The sequence below is a fragment of the Amblyomma mixtum genome, chromosome 9 (genome assembly GCF_055824585.1).
Source record: "Amblyomma mixtum isolate Tamu chromosome 9, ASM5582458v1, whole genome shotgun sequence".
Lineage (NCBI taxonomy): Eukaryota > Metazoa > Arthropoda > Arachnida > Ixodida > Ixodidae > Amblyomma > Amblyomma mixtum.
The window spans coordinates 34,657,065-34,677,368 of NC_143020.1; the positions used below are offsets into that span (position 1 = coordinate 34,657,065).

Genomic DNA, 20,304 nt, shown 5'->3' on the forward strand with positions numbered 1-20,304 from the left:
CGCGACCAATAATTAATGCAACTGCCACCTGCCACACTAGCCAGTTTGCTCACAATGCGGTGGTCAGGTTGTGGTGACGTCGGAAGGTCACATGATCCAGGCAGCCCACCTGCTTCCTAGGTTGCTCTCTGGGGACCACCTGCCGAGCCAATGCCCGTAATTTTTCGCGCACAACGCCCAAACTGGATTTTATGGTGTACGGGGCCTTTAACGCTATCCCGTTAAAAGATACACAGCTGACTTTGAGAGAAACACAAAAACTCCCCACAAGCCTCTTTATTGAATACAAAGATTAGGACATGTTGTCTGAGCCCTAGATCAAGGCTCACTCTTTCCTGCTATCGGTCTCTTGTGTGGCCCGCATTTTTCCTCTTGCGATTCTTGGAGAAGGAGGTCGCCTTCATCAGAAGCATCGGGCACTGCATCGTCACTGCAAGAGACAGTTTGCGCTGTTATCAGTGCATCATACAATGTACAGTCTTTGTCAAAAGTAACCAGGTTGCGTGGTTTGCTTCTTGCTCGTACAGTGGAGTCCTTACAGCTTTCCTGAAGCTGAAATGGCCGTTAAAGGCGAGAACTGGGGATCTTCTTACCTTCCAACACCTTTTGATCTTCAGGAATGTCACAAGGGCCCCACTATACAAGCTAGAAGCAAACCTTGAAGCTTCGTTACTTTTGACAAAGACGGTACCCGGCGCATAGCATCCGCTACTACTGGCAAACATGCCACTCGATTCTTTTTTTATCTTTATCAAGAAGTCGAGAAAACAAATACGCAAGCAGCATAGCACTTCTTCGTTTCTTCAAATGCAATACGGAAAGCCATGTTCATCGATTTAGTTGTTTTTTTTTTTTTTTGCAGAGTCAGCTCCTCTTAGGATGCTCGCTTACTGCCGACTAAAGCTCTTGCGTGCTTAACACATCACAGAGGGATCTTGTGCTTAACCTTGACACTTCATTTTGCTTATGTTGACGGTGCTCGATAACAACTCCTAGCCAGAAACTATTTGACACCTAAACGCTTGCTCTTTGAACCTTACTTTGGAGCCTACGTTTCTGTGCATTTTGATCCTTGCTACAAATTCTACAGAGCGTGGTGTTCAGCAAGTAACTGTACAGTACAGAGCGGAAATATTGGTCGCTTTTATACCTTCTTTAATAATTTATACCTGAACACTGGTGCGTTTATGCGCCACTTCGCAGAGAACACAGCACTTTATATTACCTAAAAATATTATTCAATGCACTACGCTTATCATCAAGGAGATGGTTGTTTGGTCTAAGGCGCCGAGCCATGGCTCTTCACGACACCCTGGGAGAAATTGAAGTCTTCCTCAGTGTGCTATGTTTTCTTAACCGTGGATTATTACACATCAAGCGCTCATCAGCTACACCGAGATTTTCACATCCTCTAGTCTGGTGTCTCGTTGTCACACCCTGCAACCTAGTACTGTATTCTGGCCTCCGAAAGCAAATCCAGAAGTCACTGCCAAAAAACTCAAATTCATTGCAATATATACCGTCTAATCATCCAGTTATTAATGATAAAATTTAAGCATTTCCCACAATTAAAAAGTGACAAAATTCAAACCGTCAAATTAACTCTTCCATTTCCAACGACGTTCGGACCCCTCCTTTTTCAACTGCCCTGCTCTCTATTAGAGTAGGCCCGTCCAGTCAGTCCATTCCATTTCTTTCCGACTCTCTTCTAAAGTGCCTGCTTTTGGCCCGCGGAGATTCAAGACAACATGACCTTATTAGCCAGGCTAAGGATTATGCGCACTTGATCTCATAATTCTTCTGATCTGGGACCTTCCTCAAGAAATCTGACATGTTTTAGTTTTTTTTTCATTTCATTTACTTTAAACTGCAGTTTTGACATAGAAACTATGTCAACGTCATCATGCTTTTTCGGCGGTTTCGAACGTCGAAGTTCGGAGCTAAGGTTGCTGATGGTGGGAGCTATAAAAATCTTTATTATTTATATAAAGATATTATATAAATATCTTTATTAGAAGACAACTGCAAAGAAAGCATCTTTTTTCCTTGAGGAAAAAAGGTCTGTGAACAGCAACGTCCTTGGTCGCGGCTCACTTTTCAGTGTTGTCGTCCTCTTTGGTAGGAGACTCTCCGTCCAGTGATGAGAGGTATTCGCCTTCAGCGGGCACGAGGGTTTCATCTTCCCTGAAAGATAACATCAACACTTTTACCAGATCTCCTGAATTGCAACCCTGACGCCTTTCATTCCGTGCTTTATGCACTGCAGTTACCCTTTTGTTGACAGACAAATGGCTACAAATATTTCTAGCCTATCTCTTTGTCGACAGTTCGTGTCAACTTGAAATGCACGAATGAAATCGAATAGCACGTCCTAACCCGGCTTGTAGATAGTGGTAGCCTCATTCGGGAATTGGTCGGAACTTTTGACTGACTAGCTTGTATTCTCCGAGCTGGGCAGCGAAAATATTCTCCCTGGCTTCATTCGCGGGTTCAGAAGCTTTCGCTACCGGCGTTTTCTTTCATTAAACGCGCACTCGTTTTCGCTCGTCGATTCTAACACTGTCGCTGCTGTCGAGTCCAGCCACTGCCCTCTTTCGTAGTGGGTAGAGCGACCAACTTATCTCATGGCTTCGCACTTCAAATACCTGTTGCTCTCGTACACTCTTATCTGCTTTAGCAGTGAGATAGGACGTCTTGGCCACCTCCAAAGCTGCGTAGGCGGTTACATAAAGCTGTGCAGTGTCAATGTAGATGAACCTTTATATCCTGACACATCCGGCTCTATAGCTCGACCTCGGATCTCGCAGTGCTGGCAGTAAGCAACTGCAAGCACAGAATCCTCGCCTAAGATGCGACGGCGACGATTTAGCTGCCAACAACTGCTCACTGCAACTGTCATTGAGCATTGGGAAGAATGGAATAGCAAATCAAAGATTATGAAGCATGAAAATTTATAGCCCGTAGCGCGAGAGGCTACGCCGTTGGCCGAGTGGTTCAAGGTATCGGGAAGGGAAGCACCTGTTTCCGCCGCCGCTGCACTATATCGTACGTGTGGGTCATCATCATCACCATCCGCAGCAACAGCAGCCTGACTCCGCCCAATGCAGAGCAAAGACCTCTTCCATGCCTCTCCAATTAACCTGGTCATTTGTCAACTGCGGCCACCGTATTCCCACAAACTTCGTAATCTCATCCGCCCACCTAAATTTCTGCCGCCCCCTGCTTCACTTGCCGTCTCTTGGAATTCTCTCCTTTACCTTCAAGGACCATCGGTTATCTTGCCTTCGCATTACGTGCCCTGTCCAAGCCCATTTATTCCTCTTTATTACGACTAGGATGTCATGGTCTGGATGGTAAGCATGTTATCGCAAAGTTTCGTTCGCCTGAATGGGCAATGAAAGCAAAACTCGGAAATATTTCTGTAGCTTACACTTTATATACGACATCAGGTATGCCGCAATTTTCCGCTAGCTGTTTGCCGGAGTTAGCGAGTCCGGGACCTAAAAGGATTTCATAACTAAAATGGACATAATAGGAGCGCATAAATACAATACACTTCTGAACTGCAGCCTACAACCACGGGAAAAGTTACCTTTCTGAAGTATTAGATTTCTCTATTACCTGGTAAATGATGCTAAATATAAGCTTGTTATTTGAAGTTTCTTGATTTTTCCCATGCGCACGACTATCAAACTGAAAAAAAACATAAAATTTATTTATTGAATTCGGTCACAACCTCTTGAAATCCAAGAACGGCGTAAGATATTCCTAATAAAGTATGTAAAATAATTCATAAAAATGAAGCTGCTGTGGTCATACACAAAACAGTTTAGAAGATTCAATTTTTTTTCACTCAGCTGACATTAACAAACTATTTTTGCGCGTTCCGGCGCGGGGAATATTTGAATGGTAGGGGACTCCACAAATGCTCGCGGAGTATAAATGCGAGCCTCACAAGCGCTACTACAGTCGGATGCAATTCAAGCCTGCAGCCACTGCTACATGGGACTCCTGTCTGAGAAAGAGCAGTCCTTTTGTTGAAGCTTTTCTTGTTACGTAAAAAATAAGCCAATCACTAGACGAAATTGTGGGTTCAAGAATTTTGCTGCTTTTTGTTTGATATAGTCCCACGGCAATAAACTGATCACGTTCAGCGTTGAGATTGGTCACCAGAAAAACACAGGATGCCGCGGACTATAGACCTATTGTTACCAACCTTTGTTTTTAAAGCTCTATCTAACCATACACATTATTCATAATAATGACTGTTAGCTTTATTAGCTTTCCTTATGCTCCAAAGGCAGATATAAGATGGGGATCATTTGTTCCTACCTTGTTGAGCGAGACGTATAGCGTCTAATTTTACCGTGCTTTCAATAGTGAACTTGTAATGAAGCTTTCGGTATATCTTGATATATCGATATTTAGATGATTCCAAGGTGCTAGCTGGAACAATTTAGAACATAAAGATATGGACTGGTAATTTAACTTTTAAAACTGTTTTTTGATTTCAAGGCTGTCAGTATATCCACAAAACTAGCAAACAACCATACATCGCTGTTTTCCACAACTCTCTGAGTTTAATTTCGAACTCCTCTTCGGCTTGGCAGGTATCCGTCGCTTAGTAAACTCGAGTTAACCTTCGACTGTTCACGTTAAAAACAAGTTTAAAGGGTAGGGCATAATTGTGTGTCACAATGACGCGCTTGAAATTTTCGCCACCGCAATCTGTACCAGGCTTTAAATGCATTGCCTCCAAAACTCTGTTCTTCCAAGTTCAGTACTAAAACCAATTCTGAAAGCTGTAAACAATCCTCTCAGTCGTTCTGTGTCACGAGAAAAGAAAGGACTCAGAGTGTTCACCTGTGCTCACAAATTCTTGCGAAATAAATCGTTACGAAATAGTTCTACTGTATGCACACCAAACTTTAGACTAAATGCACTGTTTAGGTACTCCGCTTTGTGCAAAAAAAAGAAGCTGCGCACAGGAAAGACTCCTCGAGTGAGTGTATGTGTGCACCACTGTATGCAGACTGCATGGTTTGTGACCGCTTGCCAGTACGCATCGACTCAAAATAAAATATACAACAGCATATTCTGCACCGAGAACACGATATGCGCTGTGTCCTTTTCGAATGTTATTTCCTAAGTTGTGGTTGTGTTTATATCGGACACAAAATACGATGAGGTAAAGATTGATTTAGAAAACATGTGACCCCTCTGAAGGCTTCGCTCTTCTTTTCATGCTGGGAATCTCATTACTGGGGTTCATTATTTGGTAGCCTTCAGTTCGCCTGTCAGACCAGAAACAGGGTGACCAGAATTAACCAACAGTCTTCGACAAAAGTATTTTGGAGCGGGAAACAGGTTGTGAACGATGTTTTTTTTTCATATAATGTTAGATTTCACTGTAAACATCAATATATCCGCAGATCACCGATGGCAGTCTTACGTTGTTTTTTTTTCGTTTTATGTTTTTGCTATCGTCGAAAGCATTCCCCATTGTTTTTTTTTTATGGCACTATTAACTATTCAATGCGAACTATAGAAACCATTTGAAAGAATGATTTTGCTACATACCGACTTTTGCGTAAATCAGAAAAAATCGGAAAAAATTCTCTCGGCCTAACCGCACGTTTGTTCGGGCTAAAATTTCGCACAGAGGTTGCATTTGGTGGTCAGTTTTGTTTTATACTACATTTAGGTGGGGTACTTGCCTGATACGGTCAGAATTAATCCGCATCGTCTGCGGTGACGGCGAACCAAAACCGAAACTCTTCGCAGCAATGGTACCCGTAGCGCCACCTCGCACCCTCCGGAGAAACGAGCCCTCTCCCGGGAAGGGCTCGAGGGTAGGAGTTGGACTCGCACAGCCAAGCCACGGCCATGGCCTTCTCTTGATCGCTGTACGACCGTATTTTCAATGATGTCTTGCGCTGTTTCGCAGCAGAGAGCACCAAGCAAAAATATTTGCTCACCAACTTAGCACAACTGGGTTTCTCCGGTGGGTGCGAGATGGCGCCACGAGTACCATTGCTGCGATGGCTTTCGGTTTTGGCTCACCGTCGCTGCAGACGATGGGGATTTCCAAATAATTCTGACCGAATCAGGCAAGTACTCCACCTAAATGTAGCATAAAACAAAACTGACCACCAGATGCAACCACTGTGCGAAATTTGAACCCGAACAAACGTGCGGTTAGGCCGAGAGAATTTTTTTTCGATTTTCTCTGATTTACGCAACACGCGATATCAGAAGAATGAACGTTTACCTTCAATATTTTCGTAACGGTATCTTACAAATTTATAATTTTCACAATTTCTCTCCGACAACGTTGGAAGTGTTGTTCAGCAACAAATACAACAGCCGCGAAGCGACGAGAAAGATTCTGCATAGACAAGTGTCCGATCGAGGTATCAATTTCCCTACTCTATAGTCGCTATTTCAGAGGTAGGCACGACAATCTGGGCTCCGGAATTATCCTGCGATACTGTTATTTTTTTCCTTACCCGCGTTCAGTCACGCTCTCTGCCGTTTCCTTCCAGCTGATACATTGTCGTTTTCTGTTTGTTTGTATCACATTTGTTGCAGGTCTTCGCAAGCGAAACCAAACAGTGTCACTCACTTCTCAACACCGTGGCCGTCTGGGGTAGGAGAGCCTCGCCCACTGCTCGATTCATGGGGATGCAGGTCGTCAGCATCTGGAGTCACGCACGTGGAGTCATCTCTGGAAGAGACCTTCCCTGTTATACGAACTACGTATATTCAACCTTTGGCGCTAAACAAGTGCGCATTTTTTTTATTGCGAAAGCAATACTACTTGCACTTTCACGCCTTTGCCGTGCCGCGGCCGTGACCACTATCGTGCCGCGGCCGTGACCACCATTGATCTTCATTTGACCTTGATTGCATTAGATTGGATTACATTTGATTACATTAGATTAGATTAGATTAGATTAGATTAGACTGGATTGGATTAGATAAGATTACATGTCATTAGATTACATTGGATTGGATAGGAGTTGATTGGATTGTATAACCGATGCATCACCACAAGTCTAACCACAAGCACCACCACCAGCTACACTACCAGCTGTACCATGGCGTAGGTACGGATATTGCTTTCGCAATTACCGGGCTTAACCAAGCTAAGCCTCAGCGAATATTTTTTTTTTTTTCAGTTATCCGGGTCTACCTTCGTGGCGCGGTTAGGGAAGCAAGCTAACATCTACATAGAAATAATGGTTGAATTGTTTTGTGTTTTTAAGGCGAAAGCCTTTAATGTCTCATACTGTCGTTAGCATATGGGTCGGCAGACGCGTCGGCAGCCGTGTCGGCAGCCGTGGTGGCAGATTTGTCCGCCTTTCGGCGTCACTGCTTAAAAAGAAACTGCGCCGAGGGTGCGAATCGAACCAGGGCCTTTGGCATTTGAAGCGGAGACACTACCACTACGCCACGAAGGCTCAAGGTTGGAGCATGAATAAAGGCGCATCTAGTGAATGCATGGGTTTCATAAATAAAATAAAAGGAATAAAGTCAAGAAAAGGAAAAATGAAAATAAAAATAAGAAAATGAACAAAAATAAAAATAAGATGAAAATAAAAAAAAACAAATATAAGAAAAGGAGCATAAAAGAAACAAAATATGAAAAATTAAAAAGTGAATAAAAACAAACACTGCGCCAAGAAACCCTTTCCCCTTGCAGCACTTTAGAGAGCCAAAGTGCCCACTGCATTTTTAAGCTCTTGCTGGAGCTCAGAAAAACATTCCGAGGAGAGCAAATAAACACGCTTAATCGCTGCAATGTGCTGTAATTAACACCTGAGCCAAATAATAGGCTCCTGCACGCAGCAGAGAACCTACAGTGATGCGCGAATGTTGGCGAACCCTTTCCGGCATCTTTTCTATGCTCGCACTCTCCTCCGTCGCATCGCTCCTGCGTACACGAGTTGAGAGGTGGCTATTGGTCAGATTATTTATGACGTCAGAGAGCTATGCATGGCAGCGGCCAATAAGCAGCGTAGCTCCGGGGTGTCAAGATATTCCGGCCCCGGCAGTCGGGCGTGCAGAGGAGCGCCGACACTTTTAGCGTGGAAAAAGTGACGAGAGGAGAGGGAAATGAGCCAAGACGGTGCAATTCAAATTTTCAAAACAGAGAACTCTGATTCTACAAAGCGCAACAAAAAATTTCGTGATGGAGAAAATTCGTGAAGCTCAGTACTGTAACATCACAGGCATACCGCAAGTTTATAGTGAGCCCCTTTCAGAGCCCTTTTAAACAATTGTGCACTTCTATTTAAGATGTGACATTACAGAAACAATTGTTTTCATAAATCCTGTAGCGGAATTTGGTGAGCAACGCTCGTCGCAAAACCGGCAGTCAATTTTGACGTGTGACGAGTGTAATTTTTATGTGTTTTCTCTCTCTGTGTGTCCGGCTTAGGACCCGCAGGGGTCTTTCAGTGCGGTTTCCAAACTTTGCGGAGAGGAGGTGCTACAGAGAGAATTTTGCAAGAGCAAAAACCTTTAAAAAGATGTTGTATCGGTGAATAAAAAGTAATAATCTTCTTTGTGCTTTACATAAAGCACATTATAATTTATTGAGATTAAAAAACCCTAATCATTTTGGGGGGTTAGTACGATAAGCTTGCGTTAAATTACATTGGTGGCGTATGCTCCATACACATAGAGCAAAAAAATGCGTTGACATCCACTGGTCCATGAAAGTAGATAACTTCTGACGACACCTCCTACGTGGAGCAGCCTTTAATGAGTGGGCATTCGGTTCTGCTTCAGAGCAATAACTAGAAATCAGCGCTCAGAAGCAAAGTGTTCATTTTTCTACTAACATGGCGGAAGCGAACAGTAACCGGAACCGAGGAGCATAGGGAATGTTTTTTTCTCGATTTGTAGTGCTCATCGATGGGAGATTAACAGGGTAATTATATTGATTAGAAAGCAGAATAAAAACATCCCACAATTCGAACCCACGACCTCCGAATTTCGCGTCCGGTGCTCTTCCAATTGACCCACGACGTCAGCTGTCCAATCTTCTGTTTTCGGGGGTATTTACGTGCAGTGTGACCGAACATTGAGAGTGTTCACCAGCGCCACCCTGGTCCATAGCGGCGGACGTATGACGTCCTCTATTACTAAGGTATTTTCATGAACGCGAATTTTGATGTGGACGTGTGCCGAAACACTATTATCTGGAAACACTTTATCATCGACTTCGTCTCAATGCTGCATATACAAACGGCCTACGATACCGTTTTAGACAAATGAACAGTCCGCACTGTGACAACTGTGCCGCGATAGAAACTGTGGAGCATATCTTGCTTGAGTGCCCTGCGTATGCAAACGGGCGTGCGTACTATGAACATTGCATGCAGAAGCTCTGCTCAGTGCCCCTTACAATGGACAAAGTTTTAGGTCCCTTAGCCTGCCTTAGGCAACAGAGACTTGCAATGACTTTTCTATACACATATTTAAAAGACATTGGACATCTCGATAAGCTTTAAATTCACTTGCACGTCACCTTCATGCATTCTTCATGCAGTGAACTTCGTCAGCCCATTTGACGGACTATGCACTCCATCACTCCATAGGTTACATCAATACTCGCCATTGCATCCTTAGTACCCATTTCATGGCCGCATTTTATCTTCGTTTTTTTTTTACCTCTTCCACTCTGCTCTCCTTCTGTCTTTATCTCCCAAATTCCCCTCCCTACGCAGAGTAGCATGCCAGCGATTTTTAAACGCCTGCTAAATTCTCTGCTCTTCATTAAAGAGTCTCTCTCTCTCCCCCCTACGCATAATGCTTAAGTGAAAACACATTGCGGAAGCCGCATATGCATCCGGGAGCAGACATGGCAGTCGCAGGTAGAACGAGAAGTGCCGTACAAAAAAGATAGGGAGTACTCGATATTTTTTTGCTTGTTTATCCGCATACCTGCTTTATCCGCATTTTTGTTGCTTGTTCTCAGGTACGTGCGAAAAAGGATGCGACCCCTGGGGTGAGTGTATGTGTACACCACTATATGCAGAATGCCTGGTTTGTGCCCGCTTGCCAGCTGGCGTCTACTCAAAAAAGAATATACAGCAACGGATTCTGCACAGAGAGCAGGATATGTATTGTGGCCTTTTCGAATGCAATTTCCCAAGTAATGGTTGTGTTTACATTGGGCGCCAAAGGCGCTGCTGCAAAGACCGGTTGAGAAAACTTGCGACACCTATGAAGTACCCGCTCTGCTTTTCTAGTTGGTAATCTCATTCTTGGGATTCATTACTTGACGGCATTCAGTTCGTCTGTCAAGCGCAAGCAAGTTGACCAGCAGAACTGTTCAGCTACAGATAACAACCAAAATGAGACGGGGAGAAATTCCGGATAGACAAGTGTCTGGCTGTGCCATCAATTGCTCTCCGTCCCATGCAGTACGGTTAATTGGCCCAATATTGCAAATTGATGGTTTCACTTTGGACCTTTCAAGGAACAGACTTTTCCAATGCGTTTGCAATATTAGGGTGGTTTCCTCTGCTGCTTGCGATAGTCGCAATTTCAGACGCATACACAACAGTTGGAATCCGGAATTATCCTGCATACTGTTTTCTTCTACTTACCCGTGTTCAGCCACGCTGTCTACCTTTTCTTTCCTGCTAATACCTTGTCGTTTTCTATTTGTGTGTATTATTGTCATGTGCGTTATCTCTCCTAATCCCATTTGTCGCAGATCTTCGCAACCTCGCAGTTGTTTTGTTCTTCCGTCAGAAAAAAAACTTCGGGTAGAAGCATCACTTTATTTATTCTCCTCACACAATCATCCTGTCTTCTTGACTAAAGGATTTCGAAGAGGGTTATCCTCACGAGCATGGACCGCTACTCGCATAGATGTTACAGACACTGCGCGTATCGATGTGGCGATGACGAGGAAGCTTAGTGGGAAAGCCTTCGGCTCCATGCTCTCCTGTCCCCATCTGCCATTCAGCGCACATCTGCTACATTTTTATTTATTTATTTATTTATTTATTTATTTATTCATTCATTTTTTAGGCAATACAAGTATTGCCCACGAGGCAAGACAAAAGGAGACTATTGGTCTCCTGACTAGCTCTTGGCCTCGCCGGGCGCAGCAGAGGCAGTAGTACATAACATACCGCCATAATCATACATCCTAATCACGTTCAGATCAGATGCTTATATAATTCTACATGCAATATACATATGCACAAGCTGCAAGAAATAAATGGCACTTTTCTTAATAGCGACATGAAGAAACATAGGAATATTTAACAAACACAAAACAAAAAAGACAAACAAGAACATCAATGACACAATAAGGGATGTGCTCTTTGCCTAAACTGATGTACAGATGTAACATCTCTTTCTCTACATTTTCTCTCTAACTGGAGAAGCAGTCTTTCTTTTAATGCGAAAGCATTCCTCGTCTCATGAGCGGTGTGGACACGATGCGTCACAATAAGCTTTGGACAGAGCGTGTCCTCATTAAATGTCGATCATACAGTACGAGTAATTATAATTAGCAATCATAAATAATTGAATGAAACGCTTAAAAGAGCGAATTAGTAAATAAGATTTTGAAATCAATATTAAGTCAGTTAATGTCGCTAATTACCCCGAGTAATTCACGAACCTGGTGAAATGCAAGTAATTTCTGCAGAATTGAATAAGCTATTACAAGTTTAACGAAATTCACTGGTTCATAATTATTGAAACCAATAGTAGGTTTGATTAATAATTAAGTAATTGTTCCGATGAACAATTAACCCAGATTAATGAGCGCTATAACTAATTAAAATATGTTTTGGTAACTAATTAACTTATTTGATTAATTGATTCATTCATTCATTGATTAATTCATTGATTGGTTGATTAGTTGATTGATTGATTTATTCATTAAACAATTTCCAACAATGAATACTTACATTACTAAGTAATAGAGGAGGCAATGGAACTCGAACTGTTTTCGCATTTCTGCACGTAAGGAGACTTAAGCGCAACTTTAAACTTTTATTAGCTGTCAGCGATAGTACATTCTGAACAGATATTAATTTTTTTTCAAATTCCACCCTGACCACTTGGAAAGATTTGGAATGTATTAAGGAAATATCTGAGTTACTTATCTTCGTTTTTGACTCGATTATCGGCTATTCTTCCATAGCCAACCTCAAGAAGGTTTAAGCGTGATATTTGGCAGGGGCTTGCGGGCATGGCTTCTGAAGGTTTTCATTGCAAACAAGTCGAGCTCCTCACAACAGCCCTGTTTATATTTTTGTAGAAGTTTAAAGAAGCTAAACCAAACAGAGGCACTCACTTTTCAACGCCATGGTCGTCTAGGGCAGAAGAACCTTGCCCAGTGCGTGAATTAGGATGAAGCACGACGTCAGTATCAGGATTCACGGGCAGTGTGCCATCACTGGAAGATACCTTCCCTGTTATCACTCTAACTCCGCATTCAACCACTACAGCTAAACAAATAAGGGAGTAATTACTCATTGACATCCACCCGAGCGCAGCCATACGGCTACAAAGGAAAGCTATACAGCTTTCTCAGAAACTTCGTAGTTAAAGAAAAATTCGTCCTGGTCCGGGGTTCGAACCCAGGACCACCGCTACACCGGAGCAGTCGCTCTACCAATTGAGCTAACCGGGACGGCAAGCTTATGGTAGGGCGAGAGCGAATTGATCAATAACTCGAAGTGGGAACTGTGTTGGTCAAACGTTTAGGGGAATCCCCCAAGGTGGAGTAGATTTATAATAAGGCAGTAATTACTCATTGACATCCACCCGAGCGCAGCCATACGGCTATGTCACAGACCAGTGGAATTTTTCTGGTCAGGAATTCTCTCGGGGCTCAGCCATCGGGGAACGAAGCCGACACTGGAATTCCAGGAGTGGTATGTTCTAGAGCGGTGGTACAGGCGCGCTGTTTTTTTTAAGGTGGAGAATGCAGGCATAGCCGACTCGACGACGCCTGTCACGGAAGACTGACCTTTTGCGTTCCCTCCTGCTCTCCCGCGCGGCGCTCTGAGGGAGCTGAGCGGGTTCATGCGTCCCCTCTGCCCCGTCGTCACCGCGTTGACAAAAGCGCCACAATGATGAGGGAAAGGGAAGAGGTATGCTAGCGGCCGGCCCGTCCAGGTTGCAGGGAGCGGTTGGACAGTCGGGAGGAAATAGGCAGTTGAAGAGGTTGGGTGGTGTGTTTGCGGGCGTGGAGGGCCGAGTTACCGCGCCGAGGCACGCGTTCCATCGCACAAGGCCCGCCGCCGTCGAGCCATCGTCGCATCCACAACCACCCGAACCAGAGGCATCGCCGCAGCCCCCGTATGTGAATTGTCCGTGGACTTTCTATTCTTTTTCCCATTTAACTTTTTGTATATTACTTCTTTTCATGCCCTGTACGCCGTCTTGTGCTCTGTAATTGGATTTGTGTGTTCTTTGTATTGTCTGTCGCTCTTGCTTGTCGCGTTTTGTATAGTTTTTCGGCCACTCCTCTGTTTGTTTTTACATGTTTTTGTGTTTCCCTGCATGCGATTAAATATTTGTTTTACACCCGCAACCCCTGAGTTCCTTTGGAGTACTGACGCACCGACACACGTGCACCACGCACGGGCTGACCGACCTCAAAAAAATAAATGTTGCACAACGTTCGCTTTTAGGCCACAGGGGAGCGTAAAGCGGCCCCTGTACCTCGACGGCTTGCACCAGGCAGCCGGTTGGTGGGCGATAGTTGTGACAGGCTACAAAGGAAAGCTATAGAGCTTTCTCAGAAACTTCGTAGTTAAAGAAAAATTCGTCCTGGTCCGGAGTTCGAACCCGGGATTCCCCTAAACATTTGACCAATACAGCTAAACACGTTCACATTTTCACAGTTATCTTCGCCTATCTTTGCGTCATGGTTAAGGACGCAAGCAAGCACCTACATAGCAGTAAATGGATCATTTCATTTGTGTTTTTAAACTCTTAAAAGGGCTCTGAAAAACGTTCTGAGGTGAGTACATAAACTCGCTTAATCGCTGCAATGTGCTGTCATGAACACCTGAGCCGAATAATAGACTCCTGCACGTAGCATTGAACACACCATCATGCGCGAAAGTTGGCGAGCCCTTTCCGGCATCTTTTTCATGCTCGCACCCTCCTCCGTCGCACTGTTCCTGCGTATACCAGTTCCGAGATGGCTGTTGGTTAGATTATTTATGACGTCAGAGAGCTATGCATGGCAGCGGCCAATCAGCAGCGTAGCTCCGGTGGGTCAAGAAGTTCTGGCACCGGCAGTGTGGCGTGCAGAGAAGCGCCGACCTTTCAGCGTGAAAAAAGTGACGAGAGGAGAGAGAAAATAGAGGGAAAGGAGACGGAAAGGAGAGGAAAAGGAGAGGGAAAGGGGAAAGTCTTATCGCAGTACTAGGTGAAGACGACGATGTGCAGTACAAAGCGGAAGAGTTGCAGTTAAACACGGGGCGTGTTCGGCTGTGGCGATAGCCTAGTGCTCTCCGGCAGTAGCCAGCGAAACTGCTATATTCGCGGCGCCACGTGTTCGAATCACAGCCGGTCATTGTTTTTTTTATTTATTTTATTTACGGCTTGGCACGATTACGCCGTCAGCGGCGACGCGACTCAGCCCACGAATGGACTCTTAAGAGCTGCGCTCTAAATTAGAATATCCTAGAATTTTCAGGGAATTTTAAAAGCTGCTCGGGCAAGAGCTGGAAGAAAAATTCAGGGGGACACTTTGTTGGCCTAAAGTGCGGTGAGGCGAAAGCGTTTAGCGCGGTGTTGCTGCTTGCGTCACTGATGTGTGGTTAAGGTGTTCATTAAGTACACAAATGTTTGTGAATCTTAAATGCTGGAGACACTGGAGGGAGTTCGGGAGGCATCCGTCTGATTCGACGCCTCTCTGCAAACACTCTGCAGAGTCCTAGACAAAGAGAACTACACATGTGTTGGCAGGAAGTAGCGTAGCCATTAGCACGCTCGGCTGCGGAACAGAATGATGGGGATTCTAATCCAATTGGGGACAAAGATTTTTTTTCCTGGTCCAACTAGAAACCTCTGCTGACAACCTGCTGTCGACAACGATGAGGCATTAAAGGCTTAAAACTCGACTACGAACGCAGAGCATAAATACATAAACTGCGCACTCATTGCCAGGGTAGAAACCCTTTCCTTGCGGCCACCTCTGAGCCTGTCAAAATACCAACGTTGTTCCAGTGTCTAGCGTCCGAGCGTCTCGCGCCCACCTCTTCTCAAGTGTGTCGCGATAAACTTTCCGCGATAAGGCCAATACGGTGATTAGCACTGAGGCGCACCGCATTGTGGCCTCGCCAAATGCGCGTTTGCACTCTTGTTGCTTCGTTATTTGATAAAACGTTGCCATTATTGCACGACATCGGTACGCTGCTCACATTTTGGCTGTAGGCGACATATAGAGCAAAACAAAGTTGCCCAGATAGTGCGTGTTCTTTCAGACTCTGCAAGGTATTTCTCGCCTTTGCGCTAGACGCACTACACGGTTGTCTATGGTGGCGCGTTTGTCAGGGCGTCGCTGTTTTAGCGATAGGGGATGCTCTGCGGCGGTCACCCGTATTGTATTAAGGCGAAAGCCTTTAATGCCTCATCGTTGTCGACAGAAGTTTGTCAGCAGAAGGTTATCAGCAGAGGTGTCACGCTTTTTCTACTGAGACCAGAAAAAAAAAACTTTTGTGCACGATGGGATTCTAATCACCATCCTTCCGTTCCGCAGCCGAGCATGTAAATGGCTACGCTACTTCCTGCCAACGCATATGTAGTTCTCCTTGTCTAGGACACTAGACAGTGTTTGCAGAAAGGCATCGAATCGGACGGATGCCTCCCAAATGCCCTCCAGTGTCTCGAGCATATAAGATTCACAAACAATTGTGTACTTAATTAACATCTTAATAACACATCAGTCACACAAGCTGCAACACCACGCTAAACGCTTTCGCCTCACCCCTTTAGGTCAATAAAGTGCCCCCCTGAACTTTTTTTTGGCGTCTGAATCCTTATTTGGTCTATGAATACACTGTAAGCACGAATAAACCATTATGGAGCAAAAATGCAGTAAGCTCATCCTGGTGCACTTCCTTTTAGGGGCAGGGTACGAGTAGATTTCGATCACTAATTATACGGACTGCTTACTTTTGTCAATGGATGTATAAAGGTATTCCCAGTGCAAAGCATACATGACGGAAGCCAACAGTCACCAAAACTATGAAGCGTGGAGGATTTTTTTTTTTCAATTTGTGGTTTTAATTAATTATAGATTGTCAGTGTCATTTATTTTACCGCTTAAAGATGATAAGAAAGCAGAAGAAAAAACAATCGCATCCCACCGGTGGGATGCCTGCCGTACCTGCTGTGCGGCTGAATGAAAAAAAAATTGCAGCTTCTACTTCAGCGCTGTTCTCACGGCGCGATTATGTCTACTGTGAACAAGGCCCTTATTGTAAGTTCATTGGTTCACGAGGCCTTGATGCGTGGTCGCTAGAAGGAGGCAAATACCACTGCTGCCCTCTCTGCCTGTACTTGGGCCCTCGTTCACGGAGGTCAACTTTGGATGGCTTTCATTTCGGCTCCTGGTTACGACTAGATGGAAGCCAACTCCCGAGGGAAAATTACGTAATTACGACGGCAACTGCAGACACAGCTCGTTAAAAAAGGACTTCGCGATCTCTAGCGACCTTCTCATATTTAAAAATCGTTCCTGAAACATAAGGGATAATTTTCACGTGCATAACTGACTTTTACGTATATACTATGACTAAAATTTTTCGAAATGCGTACTTTGGATCTGTTTGTTTTAAACTCACCTAGGTTTCTGCCTCCCATTGTAATTTATTATTTCATATCTTTTGCTTTTCTATTTCGAAAGCTGTCCGTCCGGGTTTGCATATATAGTAAATTAACTATTAAGCAGTATTGTGGCTCAGTGGTCATTACAGGAATTTTCATCGCATGTAAAGGCGAGAACTGCATAATATCCGGCTTCTGAAATGTTTCAAGGAAGCACTTTAGGCTACTATGTTGTAAATATTGTTCAATTCTATAAGCCCTAAAATTTACAACTTTCAAACATTAGGCTGAACTTCTCTAAAGGAACGACTGGAGGTTCTAGCGCCTTATACGATACTGTCGCTTCTTTGTACTTGCGAATGGAAACGTTCTCTCACGTGTAACCAGCGATTACAAACAGGGCAGCGTTAAATCATTGTTAATTCGGCTGGGGCAAAAGTGCTTTGATTCTTTTTGTAATCCGGATTCTAAGCTTGAGTTAATTTTATCGTCTTCATTTATGGGAAGTGTGTAGTGTGTTTTAGTAGTTCCCACATAAGTTGTTTTTGATTACATCTTTTTATTCATGTCCACTCGCATTCGTTTGCTATACTTGCTGTGTTCTCATAACTGCTTAAACTGTTGGTAATGTTTTCTTCTTTCTTTTTTTATCTTTTAAACGCTTGTGCCATAGCTGCATCTGTATGAATGCCAATTTGTAAGAGTGCAGGACCGACGTCAAGCCTTTGTCACAGCTTTTCGCGCTCTCTTTCTCTGAAGAAAGGAAACAGTAAACAGCGGCTTAGCTCGGCTATGCCAAGATATGCGTAGCGAAAGCGAGCGCAGCGACGTCACACCGCTTGCCTCGTCGTTGCGCTGTGACGTCATACCAAACGGCGGCGGCGGCTCCGCGGCGTGGCGCGCGGTGTGACGTCATGCCAAATGGCACGGCGAGCGCGCGGCGTCCGCCTGCTGCGGCGGTTGCTAGGCAACGGCTCAAGGTCGGTCTCTGTGCCTCCTCGGAGCACCGCCACAGCGAAGTGTAGCATTCGCTACAAAATAATTGAATTGAAATCAAAGACCGATACTCACCGTGCACCGAACAGACGTCCGAGTTGATCAGCCAGAAAAACTGAAGCAACACTGAGCCCAAAGCCTGACAAACTGGCCGCAACTTTGGCGGCTGTGCCAATGGCCGATGAAGCACCGAGCGGAGCAGAGAGAAGGACCAGGGCAGCCGACTGCAAAATTCCCTTAAGCAACTCGGTCAACTTTGCTTTTTTGCCACCCTGCTCGTTCCTCTTGGTGAATTCCTTGAAGGTCGCGTCGATCGTCTGCGACGCGCAACTTGAAAATTAGTTCCTACGGGGTTATACAATCAATCAACACGGAGGAATGCGCTCCAACACATTAACTCCAGTAGAGCTTCCCACATTGCAGGCACAATATCTTTTTTCTGCGAAGCATATTACTAGAGCTACACTACAGCCCGTCGAGCGCGGCGGTGGAGCTACCATTGACCTTTAGCGTGACCACGTGACACCACGTGACAACATGACGTCACAGCAGAGGAGAGATGGGCTGCCGGCTCGCGCGGTCGGCCTCGGCGGTGGAGGCTGCACATCAGAGGCGCGGCGGCTGACCACGTGACAACATGACGTCACAGCAGAGGAGAGATGGGCTGCCGGCTCGCGCGGTCGGCCGCGGCGGTGGAGGCTCCACATCAGAGGCGCTGCAGCTGACCACATGACGCTACAGCAGCGGTATAAAGCTGAGCTTGCCTCGCTCTCCGGGCACTTACGAGGCGGCCAGGTGTTGGGATGCCGCCTAGAAGCAGGGCTGATTTGAACGAGAAGCGAAAGCTTCAGCGTGCCACAGAGACCGATGAAGAGCGGGATGAACGTCAACCAAGGAAAGCCATGTATTACCAAGCCTAGCCATCAATATGCTTCGCATCTGACTAGGCTTAACCTTAGCTAAGCCTCAGCCATTTTTTTTTTTACGGGGGAATCTGCTAGGCTTCCATTTTCGGCCGCTACTTGTGCGTAGCTCGATTGAACCTCTCACAGAGGCAGTCTTAGACGGCACACCACAGAGGATGGTTTGGTGGTGAAAAACATGTAAATACAGCGCCCCCTACAACTGGTCGCTTCGTGACTTTCCGCCATGTGTCAATGTCGCCAACACCGTGATCACCAGGGGGCAGTGTGACGTTAAATGGCGGATATGATTTTTATGTCTCACGTCAGCAAAGAAACACCAGGGGCATACGAGGTTGTAGCGTTAGTTTAACTGTACGTCTTGCCTGGCTAGTTAGTGGAGCACTGTCTATTTGAAAACTGCTGTTGACAAGGTATGCGAAATTAGCAGTCCTACTGACGCCGGACCTGGTGTACACTAATTAGGTACTATACGCTCGGGAATTCGGGATATCTATTTGGTATCTATTAAGGCGAAAGCCTTTAATGTCTCATCGTTGTAAGCAGCAGTTGTCGACAGAAATGTCGACAAATGGAGAGGAAGAAGAAGAAGCCCGAGCTGAGACGTGTTTGTTCTGAGCTCCGTGTTTAATTCTCGTTTCTCTTGTTCACAGACATCTTCTGGAGGCTACGAACTGCCTTCTGTGCCACCGGAGGTCAAGGACACCCCTCTGGACAGATTTCCGGCAAGGTGGGCGACATCTCAAGTACGAAAACATAACCGACAACCCCAGGCGCAAGCTAGGCTTAGCTCGGCGCTGCTGAGCGAGGCCGCGCTGCGCGCCTGTGGCATGGATTCGGCGTCATTGGCTGCCTCCACGTCGGTGCATGACTCGGCGGCTACAGACTTGCCCGCTGGAGCGTCTTCCGATTCTGCGACTTGCGACATGGACTGCACCACCGCCCCCGTGTCTCTCGCATTGCCACAAGGAACTGTTCCCGTGGCTGCAGTTTCGTCTCCCCTTCCAAGGTCAACTGTACCGGTTGAGCCCGTGACACCTCGTCAGCTACCGCAAGGAACTGCGCCTGTAGAACCAGTTGCGTCTTCATTACCAAGGGCACCCGTACAGATTGCACCGACTGAGCCCCTGCCACCTCAACAGACACCACCGGTGAGTAGCGCCTCAGGCGCGCTTCTACCGACCCCAAAACTGTTCCGCGTCACCATCAAGCCTACATTGCGGTTTGACATTACTGCCATTCCTCCCCGTTATGTTCAGGCCACTATTGATCACGTTCTCGGCTCGTCTAACTATTGTGGATTTGTTGTGCATCGTCCTTCCAACACTATCACAGTGAACCTACCAACCTTAGCGGCCGCTGAGAAAATGTGCAGTGTGACGCAGGTCCCCCTGAACTCAAGCAAACATGTCCCCGTACTAGTCTATTATGCATCCGGGCCTGACACCCTCCGATGCATCGTCTACCACATCTACAGCACTAGCCCTCCCCAGGAAGTGAGAACAAATATCCGTTGTTCTACACACACAGTACTCCATGCCCGGCCTATGGGGCG

The 20,304-nt window shown here is 45.5% G+C and overlaps 1 protein-coding gene across 5 annotated transcripts in view; it reads right to left on the reverse strand.

Annotated features, from left to right (window-relative positions):
- Positions 1-271: 271 nt before the first annotated feature.
- LOC149328712 (atlastin-3-like) overlaps positions 272-20,304 on the reverse strand; it is a 37,667-nt gene continuing 17,634 nt past the window's right edge. For 4 of the 5 annotated variants that reach the window (XM_089561780.1, XM_089561781.1, XM_089561779.1 and 1 more), the window contains 5 exons: positions 17,902-18,143; positions 12,335-12,436; positions 6,626-6,727; positions 2,095-2,184; positions 272-430 (listed from right to left, as the gene is read on the reverse strand). In XM_089561780.1, coding sequence (XP_089417906.1) covers positions 319-430; positions 2,095-2,184; positions 6,626-6,727; positions 12,335-12,436; positions 17,902-18,143 — 648 coding nt within the window. In that variant the 3' untranslated portion in view covers positions 272-318. The remainder of the gene's footprint in view (positions 431-2,094; positions 2,185-6,625; positions 6,728-12,334; positions 12,437-17,901; positions 18,144-20,304) is intronic. The other variant, XM_089561778.1, reaches the window with a different exon arrangement.